At 43.2% G+C, this 16,618-nt stretch overlaps 1 protein-coding gene across 2 annotated transcripts in view; it reads left to right on the plus strand.

Annotated features, from left to right (window-relative positions):
* Positions 1–14,625, plus strand: part of SWAP70 (switching B cell complex subunit SWAP70) — a 39,446-nt gene extending 24,821 nt beyond the window's left edge. Inside the window, exons 8-13 of one of the 2 annotated variants that reach the window (XM_083598828.1) lie at positions 5,977–6,084; positions 7,926–8,092; positions 8,658–8,856; positions 8,972–9,068; positions 11,565–11,680; positions 13,984–14,625. In XM_083598828.1, the coding sequence (XP_083454954.1) occupies positions 5,977–6,084; positions 7,926–8,092; positions 8,658–8,856; positions 8,972–9,068; positions 11,565–11,677 (684 nt within the window). In that variant the 3' untranslated portion in view covers positions 11,678–11,680; positions 13,984–14,625. Of the gene's footprint in view, positions 1–5,976; positions 6,085–7,925; positions 8,093–8,657; positions 8,857–8,971; positions 9,069–11,564 lie in introns of both variants that reach the window. The other variant, XM_083598827.1, reaches the window with a different exon arrangement.
* The last annotated feature ends 1,993 nt before the right edge of the window (positions 14,626–16,618 follow it).

A 16,618-nucleotide genomic window follows, 5' to 3' on the forward strand; every position in this document is an offset into this window, starting at 1 on the left:
TGTACTTGTGTTTTCCCTTGTACAACAGCTGATTCTTGTTGTGCAATCTGTTGCACAATAATGTTTGGTTATTCGGTTGTGTGTTTCCTTGCACCACAACATTTCACCACTGTGTATTACTAAGTGACTTTAACTTTGTGCTACATAAGATAAAAACCCATAGTCCAAGACAGCTTGATTATTAGTATAGTCCAAGGGTAGAGAACTTGCAGTCCTCTAAATGTTGTTGGGGTACTTCATTCCTGGCCAGTAGCCATACTGCCGAGAGCTGAGGGCAACTGCAGTCCAGAAACATCTGTAGGGCCACAGGTTTCCTAACCCAGTGTAGTCTGAAAACAGGACATTTTGCTGCCTAAATGCACAACAGAAAAACTTTCATAATAGTGTCCTTCACTCCAGCAGGACAGAATGCAGAGGTGTAGGAGTTTCCCCTTCACATGTTAAACCAGCCTCTGATGGAAGAAGGGAGGATTTCCAGTGGCAGAAAAGAAAACTGGAACGTACTACTGGGTAGTAGCAGGGGTGCCAACTTGAATAAAATATTGTGGGGGCCCAGGTAAGCCCCACGCTGCATAATCAATCACATTATGCAGTGCACACACCATTTGAATGGGAATGCCCATCAACTTTGTGGGGGCCCGGCTCCTCGAATATTTTAGGAGTTGGCTCCTATGACTAGTAGTTAGTTTGGTGAAATTGACTGGCAGCTTCACTTGCCCCCGGAGCCCACACGCTTCCTCTGCGTGCCTCTGTTCCCTCTGGGCAGCTTCCAGCTGCAGTGTAGCAGAGCGTAGCACAGCGACAGAAGCAGAACCGATAAGCCGTGTGTGCGTAGTAAATCAGGTCAGACGCTTGGTGTCCTCCTTATCTTACAAATAGCTTTATTCTCGTAGAAAAACAACAGATCGTAAATCCCAGTGACACGGAACTCATTTTCCCGGTGCATTCCAAACCGGAGCTGAGCTCACTCTGTGTAACAGAGTAGAACACTCCCTCTCAGTGTTCTTTTTTGCCACGCCTCAAAGAATGTGAGACGTCACTCAGAACTTCTTAACCCTGTAAATTCTGACTCTCTCCATACCCCCTCTCGTATCACATTCTGAGAGGACTTGTGAACACACACATTTACAGACCTCTGTGTGTTCCACACCTTCCCACCTGCCTGTTGAGCCTCCTCACAAATCTCAGGTTCGCACTGTGCGAGACCAACCCACGCATTTGTGACTCGAAAGCTCTCAGGTGGAATTCCCTTTGTTGCCCGAGATGATCGCCTGGGCACAAACTGGGGTGCTTCGTCTGACCCACTGGGGCCAGCAAGTGTGTCTTTTTCATCAGACAACTCCCCCTCTGACTTGACCTGTCTGTGAGCTTTCTCCTTTATTCTAACAGGAGATGAGGGCTCACTCTTGGACACTCCTTTAACAACCTGTGGAGACGCCTCCCCCTGGTGCTGACCCTGATCATCGATCAGGTCACCATTACCTGGCTCTCCCTCCTCCTCAGATTCAGACAGACAATCTGAGAGAATGTCAGGGCTCACTTTGCGCCTTGCCCTACTTTCCTGCTGCTCATAGAACTCAGCATGTTTACTGATCAGAAGCTTGGTCTGATCACCTTCTGGCCATGCAAATCTCCATCCCTTTGTCGTAGGCCCATACCCACAGAAGATCATTTCCTGGTACCTTGGACCACCCTCTTGCTGCAGACACTTTGGTACAGGCACTAAGGCTCTGCAACCAAACGAACGGAAGAAATGCACCTGCGGTCTCTGTCCGTTGAGCAAGAAATACGGGGTGTCACCTACCACTGAATTGTAGCACCTATTCATCGTGAAATTGGCCGTCTTTACTGCCTCCCCCCAGAAACTTTGAGGCAAACCAGAGTCACACAGTAGAACCTCTGATGCTTGAACCAGAGCTTTACTCCTCAGCTCTGCCACGCCACTCTCCTGAGGCGAAGTCACCTTGTGACGTATCCTCCTCTGGCGAAAGAAACTCTTTAGAGCAGACCCAGTGACCTCTGAACCTCGGTCACACTTGAATCCCTTCACCTTGGTGGAGAACCTTAGTTCCACCTCTGCAACCCAATCCTTGATCAGTTGCGTTGCTTCCTCCTGCGTTCTCAGCGAGAACGCCCAAGAGTTCTGAGTGAAATCATCTGTCAATGTCAGCAGAAACCTGGCTTTGCCCAGACTTGGCTGAGGCATAGGCCCAAACAGGTCTGCGTGCACAAGCTCAACAGGCTTTGTGGTTACTCTCTCCACCCTGGGATAACTGTATCCCTTAGTCTTGGCTTTCCTGCAAGCCCTGCAATTTAGAGTTTCACCACATTCTCTTACCTTGCACCCTTTGGTGCACTCTGATAACATCTGAACGTCCTCACAAGACCCATGTGCAATCCTCTTGTGCCACACGCACGCACATGAAACATGAGTGTGAATGGTGGCTTTTCCAGCATTCCCCACTCCCTCCAGAGGTGTTTCTAGAACAAAGAGGTTGTTCTGATTTTTCTCAACACGTACCAGTTGCTTCCCCCCTCTGGAAATTGTACAGACATTGTTCTCAAAACAAACCATATACCCCTCCTGTAAAAGACATGGTACAGATAAAAGACAACATTTCATTCCTGGCGACACGTAGACTTCCAGCTGCGCCTGCAAAAGAGAAACAAAAACATTCCCAACATTGGTTACTTGTCTCTGTGACCCATCAGCAAAACACACTGATTTCCCAGCTGAAACAGCTCTGCAGTTCTTTATCTGGACACCAGGTGTCTCAGGCACGAGATGTCTATTTGCAGCAGAGTCTACTATCCAACACAGCACTCTGTCCTTCGTTGCCTTAGCAACAGACTTCCCTCTGCCCCCGTCCTTGGGGCCTCTGCAAGTGCTGTTCTCCAAAACAGCCATTGAAGCAGACAGCTGATAAACACCTCCTTCCCCTTCCGGCCGTCCCTGGGACTTCCCACGCTGGCCTCTTCTGCCGGGCTGGTTGCCATGGAAACCTGGCTGGTTCCCATGGGAAATGTCCTTGGCAACATCCTGCCCTTTCTGCCTTGCTCTCTGTGAGCAGCAGCGGCGCAGAGGGTCAGGTGAACCGCAAACATAACAACGACGAGTGGAAAACTTTACAAACTTGCCTTTGGACTTCTGTGCCCCCCCACTCTTGCCAGCAGCACTCCTTGAGGCTTTTCTGCACTTGGGGATGTGGCCTTTGGCTTCCAGCTCCTGCCAAACAGCCTGGGCACTCTCAAGACCCTTGGACTGGCCCATCTGGCCTGCACCACCATTCCTGGGTGCACAGCTTCCAGAGGAACAGCTTGCTTCTGCTTTCCTCTTCCCAGCTCTCAGCTGCTCTCCAGCACACGGCCCATCACCCAGGCGTGTCGAAGCATTGCAGCAGCTTCCAAACACAGCTCCAGCCCCCATTGGGCTCTCTGGGCGTCCCACAGCCCCATCTGGACGTGGTGCTCTTCCTGTGCAGCGTCTGGCCCCCTCTGGTTTGGCTCCCACTATCTTCAGTGCCTGCCACGCGACCCAGGGCTCCTTCCCGTCCACCTCTTCAAAAGGGACTGCACACGATTCATGGCTGTCTGCCATCTTCTCCCCCGGGGCCCAGCTTACTTACGAACAGTAGTAGCTTCTTCACGCACCCGGTTCCAGCACAGCTCCTCCCAGCGAGCTCCTTGCCTCACGATCAAAGGCACAGCTCCCAGCTGGCTTCAGCTTCTCTCTCCAGCGTCTCCCACTGCCAGCGTCTCCCACTGCCCTTCCTGGCAGGAGATCACAGCACACACCGGCACGGACTTGGCTTGCTTCTCGGCGTCAGCTGACTTTCCATAACCTTTGGTGAAATTGACTGGCAGCTTCGCTTGCCCCCGGAGCCCACACGCTTCCTCTGCGTGCCTCTGTTCCCTCTGGGCAGCTTCCAGCTGCAGTGTAGCAGAGCGTAGCACAGCGACAGAAGCAGAACCGATAAGCCGTGTGTGCGTAGTAAATCAGGTCAGACGCTTGGTGTCCTTCTTATCTTACAAATAGCTTTATTCTCGTAGAAAAACAACAGATCGTAAATCCCGGTGACACGGAACTCATTTTCCCGGTGCGTTCCAAACCGGAGCTGAGCTCACTCCAAAAAGTCTGTACCCTCAGCAACCTGCCAAAGAGACAAAATGCCAGACTAGTCCTTTGCAACTGTCCACTGCTTCACACAGAGTAGAACACTCCCTCTCAGTGTTCTTTTTTGCCACGCCTCAAAGAATGTGAGACGTCACTCAGAACTTCTTAACCCTGTAAGTTCTGACTCTCTCCATAGTTAGTATACAAGCAGTAGTGAAAGTGGAAGTGTGAAGCAGTGGACAGTTGCAAAGGACTAGTCTGGCATTTTGTCTCTTTGGCAGGTTGCTGAGGGTACAGACTTTTTGGAAATTTGCATGCTGGGTTTTAAACACCTGTGATAGATGTGAAGTCTCAGGGATTCATAAATGGGAGAGTTTAAATGAGTAGCATATTAAGCACCTAATTCAGACCCACAGCTGAATTGTTGACAGAGGGCATATTTGAATTGTACCAGTGAAGGATTGAAGATCTGAACTTGTCTTACTTCACCCAGTGCAGCCACCACTTCAAAGATGCTGGTCACAGGCCATGCAGCTTATCCAAACCCCACAGCTACATCTCTCCCCACCCCACACCCTACCCCAATCACATAGACTGAGAGTTATGAGATCAGGAGGAGTGCCGTAGTGAACAGGGAACTGTGTTTTGATATTACAGTGGAACCTTGGTTCTTAAACTAAATCATTCTGGGAGTCCGTGCGACTCCTGAAACTGTTTGAAAACCAAGGCATGGCTTCTGATTGGCTGCAGGAGCTCCCTGCACTCAAGCGGAAGCCTCAGAAGCTGCGTCGGATATTCGGCTTTCAAAAGATGTTCCCAAACCGGAACACTTACTTCTGGGTTTGCTGCGTTCAGGAGTCACTTTGCTCGGGAGCCAAGCCATTTGGGAACCAAGGTACCACTGTAGTACATTATTTTCAGGTGGCACTAAAAGGACAAAGCAGTTACCATTCATAAATCTTGGGTCCAGCTCCCCAGTCTTCTTCCTTTGTTGTGTAAAGTAAAGTAGCACTGCATACTTTCTCACCTTGACACAGCAAAGTTTGGCTAAAAAGGGGGCTGGGAGTATGTGTAGGAGAGACATGCAGGGATCCAAAACACATGGGCTCTTCAGTCCTCTAAAGAATAGCTCCAGAAAGGTTGTTGCTAATGTAGGAAGGAAGGAAGGGAGGAAGAAAATCAGACACTCCCCCATCTATGCACAGAAGCATTTTAGTATAGGCTTCTCTGGGCTCCAGCCTTTGCCAGAAAAACAGAGAACCAAAGTAATACTGGCCCATGCCTTCTGCATGAGTGTGTGCATGAATCTTTGGTAATGCCTATTCTCTCCCATGTTTTTGTGGGGCTCAGAGTATGCTTATCTGCTTATCTGCAGAGTGGCTTATCTGCTTTTGATAGGACCATCATTTTGGCATGTGGCACTATTTACTTACCTAGGTGTGGTAAACTAATCGTATATCCTGTTTGACAGGTAGTGATGGTGTAACTTTCTCCTGTGTGCTGTTGTTTGTCTGTGTCCTGTTCTCTGGTTGATGTGAGTTACTTGGTTAGGAATGCTTTAAATGTAGCCTCAGTAAAGTCTGCTAAACTATCTCACCATTTCAGACCTTTCAATCCTTACAGCTTCATGATTCCAGGGCCTGAGAGTTATCTCAGCTTAATTGAAGATATTTGTTTTGATTTTTAATCTATATCCCACCCTTCAAAAATATGTTGTTTCCAGATTGATTTACAAACCGTTAAAATGAAAATACAATTTTTAAAACCAAATGCCACAGCAATAAAGTAAGAAATAGTTGATCTGTATCTGTGCATATAGATAAATTAGTGGGAGCTATCTAGTTCTTTCTTCTCTGGCACAGGAACTTGAAGAAGCTGCAGCTCGAGCTTCAGAAGAGGAGACCAAACGTCTGCAGACTCAAATGGAATTGCAAGATCGATTCAGTCTTGAGCTGGAGAGAGAGAAAATGGTAAGTTCAAGGAGAGTAAGGCTACATTCAGACAGCACTTCATTCTATCTTCCCAACATTTTCTTTACTTTGAATTTCTATGTTTTATGTGATCTTCCACACAATGTAAAAGCGACTTCTGGAAATCTGGTGAAAGTTTAGTGCTCAATTCCATGTTAATTTTTTTAGTAAAATTTTTTTTGTTTGCAACTCCATTAACTTGGAAAACCATGGGAGTTTTACGCTGTGATATTCCCATGCTTTTCATGATCATGCCGCCACTGCACACGTAATGAGATTTGGGGCATGCAGTTCAAAAGTTTAGCACAACATGGTGATATTTTGATTTAAAAGCCACAGTTCCATAATGCAACAGGCCCTGCAGTGGTAAAAGCAACATTATAAATTGGGACAGAAGCACTAGCATCATAACTTGTGAAACTAACATAATCAAACCGCATCTGACTGCATCCCAGGTGACAAAGTCAGTAAAATAAAACAATAAAAAGAGCAAAGCAACCAGTAAGTGAGGCAACCAAATAAAAATTCAAATGTTGTTGATTCAGGATTCTGCTGAGTGCTGTATAGTTCTGAACTTGACCAGCTAACTGGCACAGAGGAATTAGGGCATATCAAGGAGTGGAATCATTGTGTGTCTTTTCCTCAAGATCTGTCTGTTTAGATTGTAAGCTTGTGTGGGCAGTTGAGTCAGTGTCAATGTCGTGTCATACTGTACAGTGCCTTGTTTCTTTGGGCACAAGAAATAAGCATTAGCTTGTGCAGAATGGAAGGAACAGTAAGGGGGAAATGACGAGATAGAGCTGGGTCAGAGAGACTGAATGCTTTGAAAGCAAAGAAGCTTGAAATGGGCAGGCAAACTGTGCAATAGTAAGGCAGTGTTTCTCAAACTTGGGTCTCCAGCTGTAGCAGGACCAGGGGTGGGAGTTGTAGTCCAACAACAGCTGGAGACCCAAGTTTAAGAAACACTGCCGTAAGGAGACACATGGCGTCATAGTGACAGGAGAAAGGTGTATGGCATCTTTGAATCTGCTGAAGGATAATGTAGCAGGAACTAAGGCAGTAGCAGCTGGTGAGGTGTGATGGCACCCACCTGTCCTTCAGTTACCTGAGCTGCTGCAGCATACTGGGTGGCATGAGAAGGCAAACACACTGTTGAAGCCAATCTGGTACTCCTACTGGTCTACCACAAAGACCTCACTGCTCCCTTGCCCCTCTCCATCCCGGTATGTAGCAGTTACATGGACAAACAAGAGACCAAGTCAGTACCTTTTCAGTATAATGATGAAGGGGTTAACTAGGTCTTACCAGTTAATCCTCTGAGTTTTAAAGTTTACATAACATTTCATATTTTAGAAGCCTGCAGTTTCATTTAAAATGTAAGAAACAAAGGTATGCTGATCATTGCTGGAAGTAAAGGCAATTTTTAATACTTTGTATTCCATCCCTCTAGTATAGTAATGAACTTAGAACCAAAATAGCTTGAAGAAGGGGCAAGTTCTAGCTGTTTAATTTGTGAGTCTAAAAATGATCTATCTTAATAAATAGATTAAAGCTTGACGGTCCAAATTAATAATAGGTACATAGAAACAAGGCCGGGATTGCAGCAATGTATGGAAAAGAAAGGGCCAAGAGGTTTATTTGCTGATGAAAAGGAAAAATCACAGCTGCAAACTTATGAGGGTTTGGGGGATGGGAAACTTGGTGGGCAGATGGAAGGATTCCTCCCTCCCTTCCTTCCTTCCTTCCTTGCTTGCTTTCTCTCTCTCTCTCTTACATAAAAGGATGAATGCTGTTATTGGTTGTGAAGTATGAGAAAGCATCCTTCTCTTCCATATCACCAGGTGAGACAGAAAATGGAAGAACAGGTAGCCCAGAAGTCATCTGAGCTAGAACAGTACTTGCAGAGAGTCCGGGAACTCGAGGAAATGTATAAGCAGCTACAGGAGGCCTTGGAGGACGAAAAACAGGCACGCCAGGATGAGGAGACTGTCAGGAGACTTCAGGGCAGGTCAGTATATATTTTTATAGCAATAATAATAAAATCTTAGGCTACTCAGTACTTCATACTGAGTGAGAGGGTTGCCATTCATGTATCTAATAGAGTGGAATGCTTGAAGAGAGAGAGATTTGGGAAAGGACAAAGCAATCTGAATATCTCTGCAGTCAGGCAGAATTCTCTTGTCCTTGAATCATTGTATTTTCTGCCTCTGGCATTCAGTAGCATGGGTGGCAGCAAAGTGAGTCTCTCAGGCACAGTTGTCTGTCAGTCAAGAGACAGATTTAGTGAAATCTGATGGGTGAAGTCTGTAAACTGAGCTATAGGCTGAAGTGGGTGATGAAAACATCCCATGGGCATCAGCTAATCTTATATGGGAGATTATTTATACTCCAAGCATGGTTGTCAAGCAGGGTGGGAACACGAAAGCAAAAAACCCCTCCCACTGACCTGTTCTACACAACTCTTTATTAGTTCTGGAGAATAACTGTGTCTATTTTTGATTGTTAATCAGATTGATAGATAGTGATGTTCCTAATGTATACACTCTTTCCCAATCACTATAAACTCTTTCTAGACTACTGGAGGAAGAATCTACAAAGAGACAAGAACTGGAGAAATGGCATTTGGAGCAGCAGCAGACCATTGAGGTGACTGAAGCAGAGAAGCAGGAGTTGGAAAACCAGAGAATGATGAAGGAACATGCTCTTCAAGTTGCCCTGCAACAGTTAGAACAACTGGAACTGGATAGGAAGGAAGCACTGGAACAATATGAGGTGAACTAGTGCAATATTTTAGGTAGTAAAATGTTTGGGCAGTGGCACTAGCAGAAATCTATCATTTGAGTGTCCGCGTATTGTTAATACTTAAACCAATTTAATCTTGCTTTAGGAGGTCAAAAAGAAGTTGGAAGTTGCAGCAAACAAGACCAAGAGTTGGAAAGATAAAGTTGCTCACCACGAGGGACTAATTCGATTAATTGAACCAGGTAGGAAAGTACAGTTTTCATTCATGAATCCACACATGAGTGGTGCTATTTTTGTCTCCAGTAACCTATTGTGGTTTCCAAGAAGTCTGAACTGTTACTGAGTCAGCCTGGGCTGCACTTCCTGTTCGTGAACTGGGAAATGCTGCAGACTGGAAAACATGATTTTTATTTTTATTTTTAAATCTGAATAAAGGGGACTGTGCTGCAAACAAACAATGCCAGCTGAGATTGTAGGTGCCTGCATGGCAAGACTCCTCACAAGCACTCTTTGGTAGGGGTTTCCCCCTATTTAAATGATATATTGCATTTATTTTATACAGTAGGATTGTAACTTGCACGCATTTAACCTGGGTTATCACAGCTTTATGTGTGATATCAGGCCGGCAACCTGATATCACACAACTTAAATGCACGCAAGACAGGGAGCTAAAAGCTGTCAGAAATGCTTCCTGGGCTCTGGGAGCCTCTTGCATGGGCTCATTGAGCTGTCCAAGATCTCATAAGAGCTTCCCAGAGCCCAGTAAGCAAGGCGGAGGGCTTAAAAGCTCTTTGTGCACTGTGTTTCCCCACTGCGGAAAGCCCTTTTAAGCTCTCAGACTCTTAACAGGCTCAGGGAAGGTCTCGTGCAGACTCTGGGAGGCTCCCACGAGATCTCTCAGGAGTCTCCCAGAGCCCAGTAAGAATGGTGGAGAACCTAAAAGCTCTTTGTTTCGCATTGCAGGCCAGGTCCACTCGGTGTGCTGGCTTCAGAAAAGTAGAAATGTTTGTGTGTGTGTGTGGTTCTGGAGTTGTTCTGACTGTATGCAATTTTGGCTTTACACACAATTCCCCAGAACGTAATCTCTGCATAAGAAGTGATCCTACTGTAATTATATTTTATAACCCACCTGGGATAACTTGTTAAGGAAGTGAAATGAAATTAATAAAGAAAATGACAAGTCCTAGATGGTAGCACAATCCCCTGGTTTTGTTTTGATTATTTCTGTAACATGTTTCACATTCCGGCTGTGTGGAGATCATACTCTAGTTTTGTTCTTATCAGCTACGAGATGCATTCTAGTTCAATTTAAGCTTCAGCAGGGTACTTCTTAGTGTTTTTCCTGAAGCGAGGAAGTTGCTGTTTCAATTGCCTATTTAATCATCCTTGTTGAGTAAAAACATAATGAAGGAAATACGTGATATATCAGCAAGCACTAACCGTTCCTATGAGCTTGATCTATTGGTTCAGCAAGAGTCAGGTTTCTGAGTTAAATTCTAATAAGAGATATGCTGCTGCTTCAGTTGGCATTAGGGTAAGAGCTTCTCTGTTACTCACCGTGATCCCAAGACTATTTGAAAAGCTGGTGGATCTTGGAGAATTGGCTCTGACACATCATTACTAAACAAATTTATTTGACAGAATTTCCGCAAAATAGAATTAAACTGATTTCCAAGAAAATGTGTGTGAGATAAAATCCTATCTACGCTTCCATAGTAATTTATTTATAAAATCCATATCTTGCTTGTTCTGCAAAGCAAAAGTTCAATACAATTTACAATAACACAAACCCATTAATTCTTAAATATTTTCCCCATGATAAGCCTAGAACAGTACATGACTGATATTGGGCAATTGTTCCCTGTTTTTCTGGGGTTATTTGATGTCCATGGCTAATATTAACCATTTGTAAATACTCTTTGTGCAGGCCAGGCCCACTCATACATACTATGAGTGGATATCTCATAAATGAAGCCCAGGTTGGAGAGAAGGCTGATAATTCCTGACTCCAGGTGGCCCATTGGCACAAACTACAGTTTGTGTACTGAGAAACTGGGCTCCAGGTAGCACAGCATGAAAAAAGGAAGATGTGATCAGCAATGAGCTACATTACCAAACTTTTTGCCTGGCTACATAGGTGCTGTGTAGTTCGTACATTAGGGCTCTTCGTTGTAGAATGACTACATCATTATTTTAACATTCTTAACACAACAACTATTCTCTAATCATTTTAGCATGGTGGCTAGAATATTGTCTATCAGTCTTGGAAGCCTGGGTTCAGATCCCCACCTTATAGGCTTTAGAGCATCAGCCACAATCTTTAGTTCTCAGTTCACCATTTGGAAAATAGGACTGACAAGGGAATTAGGTGCATGACATTTTGGGGATGAGAAGGGTAATGTTTGCAAAAAAGGTCAAACACTGAAAAGCTGTATTCTGGTTTAATAATAGGCACAGTTGTTCAGAATTAAAATGATCAGGTCCGATTTTGAACTTGCTATATAATTTTGAAAAACCTATCACCCTGAAATGAAAATGAAATGAACATTGTTTGCTAGATCAGAAACCAAAGAGCATACATTGGATGCACATCCAAGTGCAGAGATCTCTGTCCATGTGCATTACTTTCGATGGCATCTATATTATGGCACAGCTTATTGCAAGTAACTAAGCAAGGCTAGATCTGGAATGGGTCATACCTATTCAAAGTACTACAAGTAACATATTGTGTCTTATAGGTTCCAAGAATCCTCACTTGATCACCAACTGGGGACCAGCAGCCTTCACTGAAGCTGAACTTGAGCAGAGAGAGAAGAGTTGGAAGGGGAAAAAGGGCACTTCTGAGCAATGAATGGTGTGTGGGTGTGGGTGGGTGTGTAAGAAATCTAAAAGGAATAATTTTATACCAGCTTTGTTTCAAGGTTTCCATGAACAAGTTGCACAGGACTGCAAACTATTAAATGACTGGTGCACATTAATGTCTAATGCATTTTCATGCTTGTACACACAGGGAACATTATTATAGCAGAATTGGCCGGAGGTCAAAAGTGTTGGTTTTCTCCACACAAATTGTGTTTGAAATGAATTCAAACCAGTGGATCAGTGGTTCTCATTCTTTTTCCTCTATGGACTGCTTTAAAATTGCTGAGGATCTTTGTGGCTCACTCAGTTTTATTTTATTTTACTTTTTGCACTTAGTGGCAATTATAATGAACTGCATTAGATAATGACTTTTAAATTACATTTAAATTGCTTCTTTTAATTCTTATACATTGTATTCCCTAGAATTCAAACTGTAATGCAATAGAATATGATATAAGAATTAAAGGAAACAATTAAAAACATTTAAAAATCAGTATAAATATTGAAAGCAACAGACATGCCAGTGCCTGTTCAACCACATATCCACAGACCACCTGAATGAAGCTTATGGAACACCAGCGATCCATGGACCACAGTTTGGCAACCCCAGATATAGATCAGGAAAGTGGGGGGGTTCTAATTCCCACTTGATTTTTAGAATTTGGCACTGGCTTAGGGGAAGGAGAAGTGAAACAAGGACCAATTGAAATACCTTTTTGGTTAACAAACTCTGAACTGGTTTGAGGCTGTAACATATTATGTAAACTTTTCATCTCTGCTTGCTACAGTCCAGAATCTCCTGGAGAAGCACAGTAGCTTTATCTGCTAAAGCTGTGTTGAAATTCCCCAGAATTCCTTTCTCCGTAGATATTGGCTGCTATCTCAGGAAAACAATTTTGAGGGAGTAGCATCTTAACAAGCCTGAAGTGTGTAAGGAGAAAGTGGGGGAGTAGCAGTACTTTAAGCAGTTCCTGGGTTTTGTTTGGTTTCTTATCTTTTAGCAGTAGCTATCTGCAAATTTTGGACAACTGTTTGCAGTTTTTAGGAATATATGTTTTGTCTTTCTTGGGAGAAACCTTTTGTCAGAATTCTGGCAATCCTTTTCTATTTCTAGGAAGTCTGCTTAGGAATTCTTAGCCCAATACTGGTAAAGTGTACTCCTGAACATTTCACTTAACATACATTTAAATAATTTTTGTATTATAAATTCTTATATGCAGTATTCCTGCTACCTGTCTAGGTTTGGCAAACTGAAAAATTACAATGCCAGAAATATTGATGTGCTGGGGAGATTTTCTCCTCCCCTTGGGTGTGTACTAAACTTTTCAGATCAATCAAGCATTGTGCTTCAAACACATATCACTTAAGAAAAATCAGTATTGAAAATCTCTCTCTCTCTCTCTCTCTCTCTCTCTCTCTCTCTCTCTCTCACACACACACACACACACACACACTATACATATTCACTGTAGACTTGCATTGCTCAAACTTTTGATATCTGAGAAGCAGTCTTTCTTTCTGGGTTAAAATTGAAGGCATGCTTTGTTCTTCACTCAGATATATATCTCTATTCAGCTTTCAAAATAATGGACAGTATAATCTGTGCAAATGCAGGATAATAGTGTCAATCCTAACTGCCAAGTGTTCCACCCTCCCTTTTACCCAATGAGTAAGGTGTAGGGGTGGCACTGTGCTTTATTGGGTAGTGCTAATGTTTCTAGGATTCCTCCTCCTTCTACTGTCCTGTAGGCTTTAAGGCATCTTGGAGTGTTGCTTGGGATGCTGCTGCAGCTCATATATTGGTGAGAAAAGGGAATCAATTGTTGCATTGGGTAGCAGATGTTTTTTGCCATAACGGCTTAGTTTTTTAGGACGCATTTTGTCAGTCCTTCTCATGGTGTACAGCTTGGGAATTACTGCTGACATTAGGCCTTTCTTTGACTGAAACAATTTGTGTAACTTACTATGAAAGTCTATGGGTGTAAGCCTGTGCATACTTACCTAGGAGTAAGTCCCACTGAGCCTACTGGGTCTTATTTCCTGAATAAACATGTAGAGGATTGCATTGTTTGCTAACCAACTACTTCCTGAATCACAGACACCTGCTCATGTAAATTGTTGACTAACTGTCCTTGCTTACCAAACTTGTACAGTTTTTCTGTACAGCCTGAATATTGGTGCAACTAATACTTGGTAAATTATTTTGACATAAATGTAAAATTTAATATTTTATACTAAAGTGTTTGAATATATAATAGTATGTATTATTCAATTATTTGTGCCTTCATACCACAGGAACAAAAAGTGATAACCTTGAAGTAGGGTCGGTTCTCTGGAGCTCATGGCAGGCAGCAGGGTGCACAGAGACAGAACTATGCAGCTCTTTCCATTCATTTGACTGGGATATACATGAGTGTTTCATGCAAGTTGTCTTGGAAGTTCATGGATTCTATCCAGTAATAATGCCGGCTGAAGTGTGATCCCCACAACCAGTGATTTTGGACTTTTACCAAGTAAGACAGAAGAGCATCAGCTATATTGGGCTATTTGTGTAATTAGCTCCATGGTTATTTTTTATGTTTTCTTAACTGATTTTTTTTTAATTAAAAAAACCAACAAATGGTTATGTGCATGAATATTAATGAAATCCAGTTTCTCAGACTTTTAGTTGCTGTACAATAAGCATTCTTTTTATGCTGATGATGCATTCACATTGAATTACCAATACTAGCGCTAAAATCTGAGAAACAAGTTGGGATTGTATTTATGATGTCCAATTTAATGTGTAGTGTTAAGTTGTATTAGGTAATCTAACCGTTAATATTTTTCCTTACTGCAGTAGTGTATTGTAGCAGTTTAAGGAAGCACCAGTAATTCTTGTTTTCACATGTTCTGTTCATTTTTACTAGAGCATCTATTAAAACGAATTAAGTGTAATTCCATTGTTTCTATTCATCTCTTATTAGGTCAGGGGTGGGATGGGATGAATAGCATTAAATACCAAACGGAATGAAGAACATCTTGCATCTTACAGGCACACTTCACCTGTATGTCTTAGGTAATACTCTTGTAATGCATGTCTGAATTGTGTTGATACATGAAGCCACTTCACAGAATGACATAAACCCACATGTGTCTTGGTTGTAACACGAAACCCTGTAATAGAGATTTTAATGATCACAGCCTTTAATTCAGCAACACTGGAGCATGTTATGGAGTTTAATTGGGTGCATCTTTGTTAAGATTCTCAGGTGAACAAGATGTGGGCAGTTTTACCCACAGTTGATAGGGGAGGACCTACACTGACCCCATGACCCCTTCTATGTATCTTAATTCCTTCAAGAGATGGAATATTTATCCTTTCTCCTGTGCTTAGCCATCAGTTAATGGAAGAGCATATCCATTGCAACATACAGGTAGAAGCTTCTGGGCAAAGTGTCTAACAGGAGGTAGACTAGGCATAGGCAAACTCTGGCCCTCCAGATGTTTGGGACTACAATTCCCATCATCCCTGACCATTGGTCCTGTTAGCTAGGGATGATGAGAGTTGTAGTCCCAAACATCTGGAGGGCCAGAGTTTGCCTATGCCTGAGGTAGACCTCTGCCTGAGACTTTGAACAATGGCTGTCAGATGGATTAGCCACTACTAGGATGGGTGAAATTATAGTCTGTGTCCTATATAAGGCAGTGTGTGTTCTGGGGTCCTCACCCACGACTTGCAGAACTTTCTACTTCACTGGGATACTTCCCTGCTTCTTTCCAGCTCTGTCTTCCCATTTTTTCTTCTGTTCCGAGGCTCTTGTTGACTTCAGCTGAATCACCTTCATTGTGTCTTACTCAGAGAAAAGTCATAGCCATTTGGTGGTGCTGAATAAGCATTTTCAGTCTTCATAGAGAGAGACCATTTAGTCTCTGGTTCCTTCAGTCTCCTGTATGACTCTTCTGTAGATTAGCAAAATAATGGTGCAGGCAAAGTGCTGCAGTTTGCATACGTAGCAGCATTTATGTCAGAATGCAGTCTTCACAGCTATTAGAGGTTCAAAGGTAGGCTGCTTCACTTAGTGTCATACTAGCCCAAAGCTGCCCAGTGAATTTCATGATGGAGGAGATTTAGGCCCTGTCCTTCCCAGAATTGTAGGGGGGGAAATTGATGTATCTGTTGTCTTAAACTGTCCCCTAGTGGTGATATGCTAAAGAAGGAATGCATTGCACAAGAATGAATTCATTCAAGTGGCATGTAAACAGAAGTCAGTTTTATTGACTTATGCCTGAAGCCAAATTCAACCCAGTTAGAATCAGTAAGTGAAGACCTGCCTACCCAAAATAGCTGACTGGCAAAACCAGACATTCACTATGCCACCCCACCCATTATAATAAAAATTGCCTTGTAATCCAAGGCACAGAAGACTTGAGTTGAAGGCTAATAACAGATGATAAGCTTATAAGTTTTCATCATTGGAATTGCACACTAGTTTTAGTTGAGTAAGAGCTTTACTTGATAGGCTAGTTTAAGTGTGTAAGGAGAAAGTGGGGGAGTAACAGTACTTTAAGCAACTCCTTGATAGGCTAGTTCTAAGGGACACACTCATGATCTTTGCACCTGCACAAAAGCCATTCAGCATAAGGTTATATTCTGTCTCTGCAACAGAGGTGAGGAGCCTATGATCCTCAAGATGTTACAACTCCCATCATACCTAATCCTTGGCTAAACTGGCTGGGAGTCCCAACAGCACCTGGAGGGCCAAAGACTGCCTATTCCTGCCCTATATGATGGTTTTGCTAACGTGATCTATCTATCTATCATCTATCTATCTATCATCTATCATCTATCTATGTATCTATCATCTATCTATCTATATCTATCATCTATCTATCTATAGATGTGTGTGTGTGACATCATAGGGGCAAGCATTCCAAATGATGAGAATTA

Source organism: Podarcis filfolensis, assembly GCF_964270895.1.
Source record: "Podarcis filfolensis genome assembly, chromosome: 1".
NCBI lineage: Eukaryota > Metazoa > Chordata > Lepidosauria > Squamata > Lacertidae > Podarcis > Podarcis filfolensis.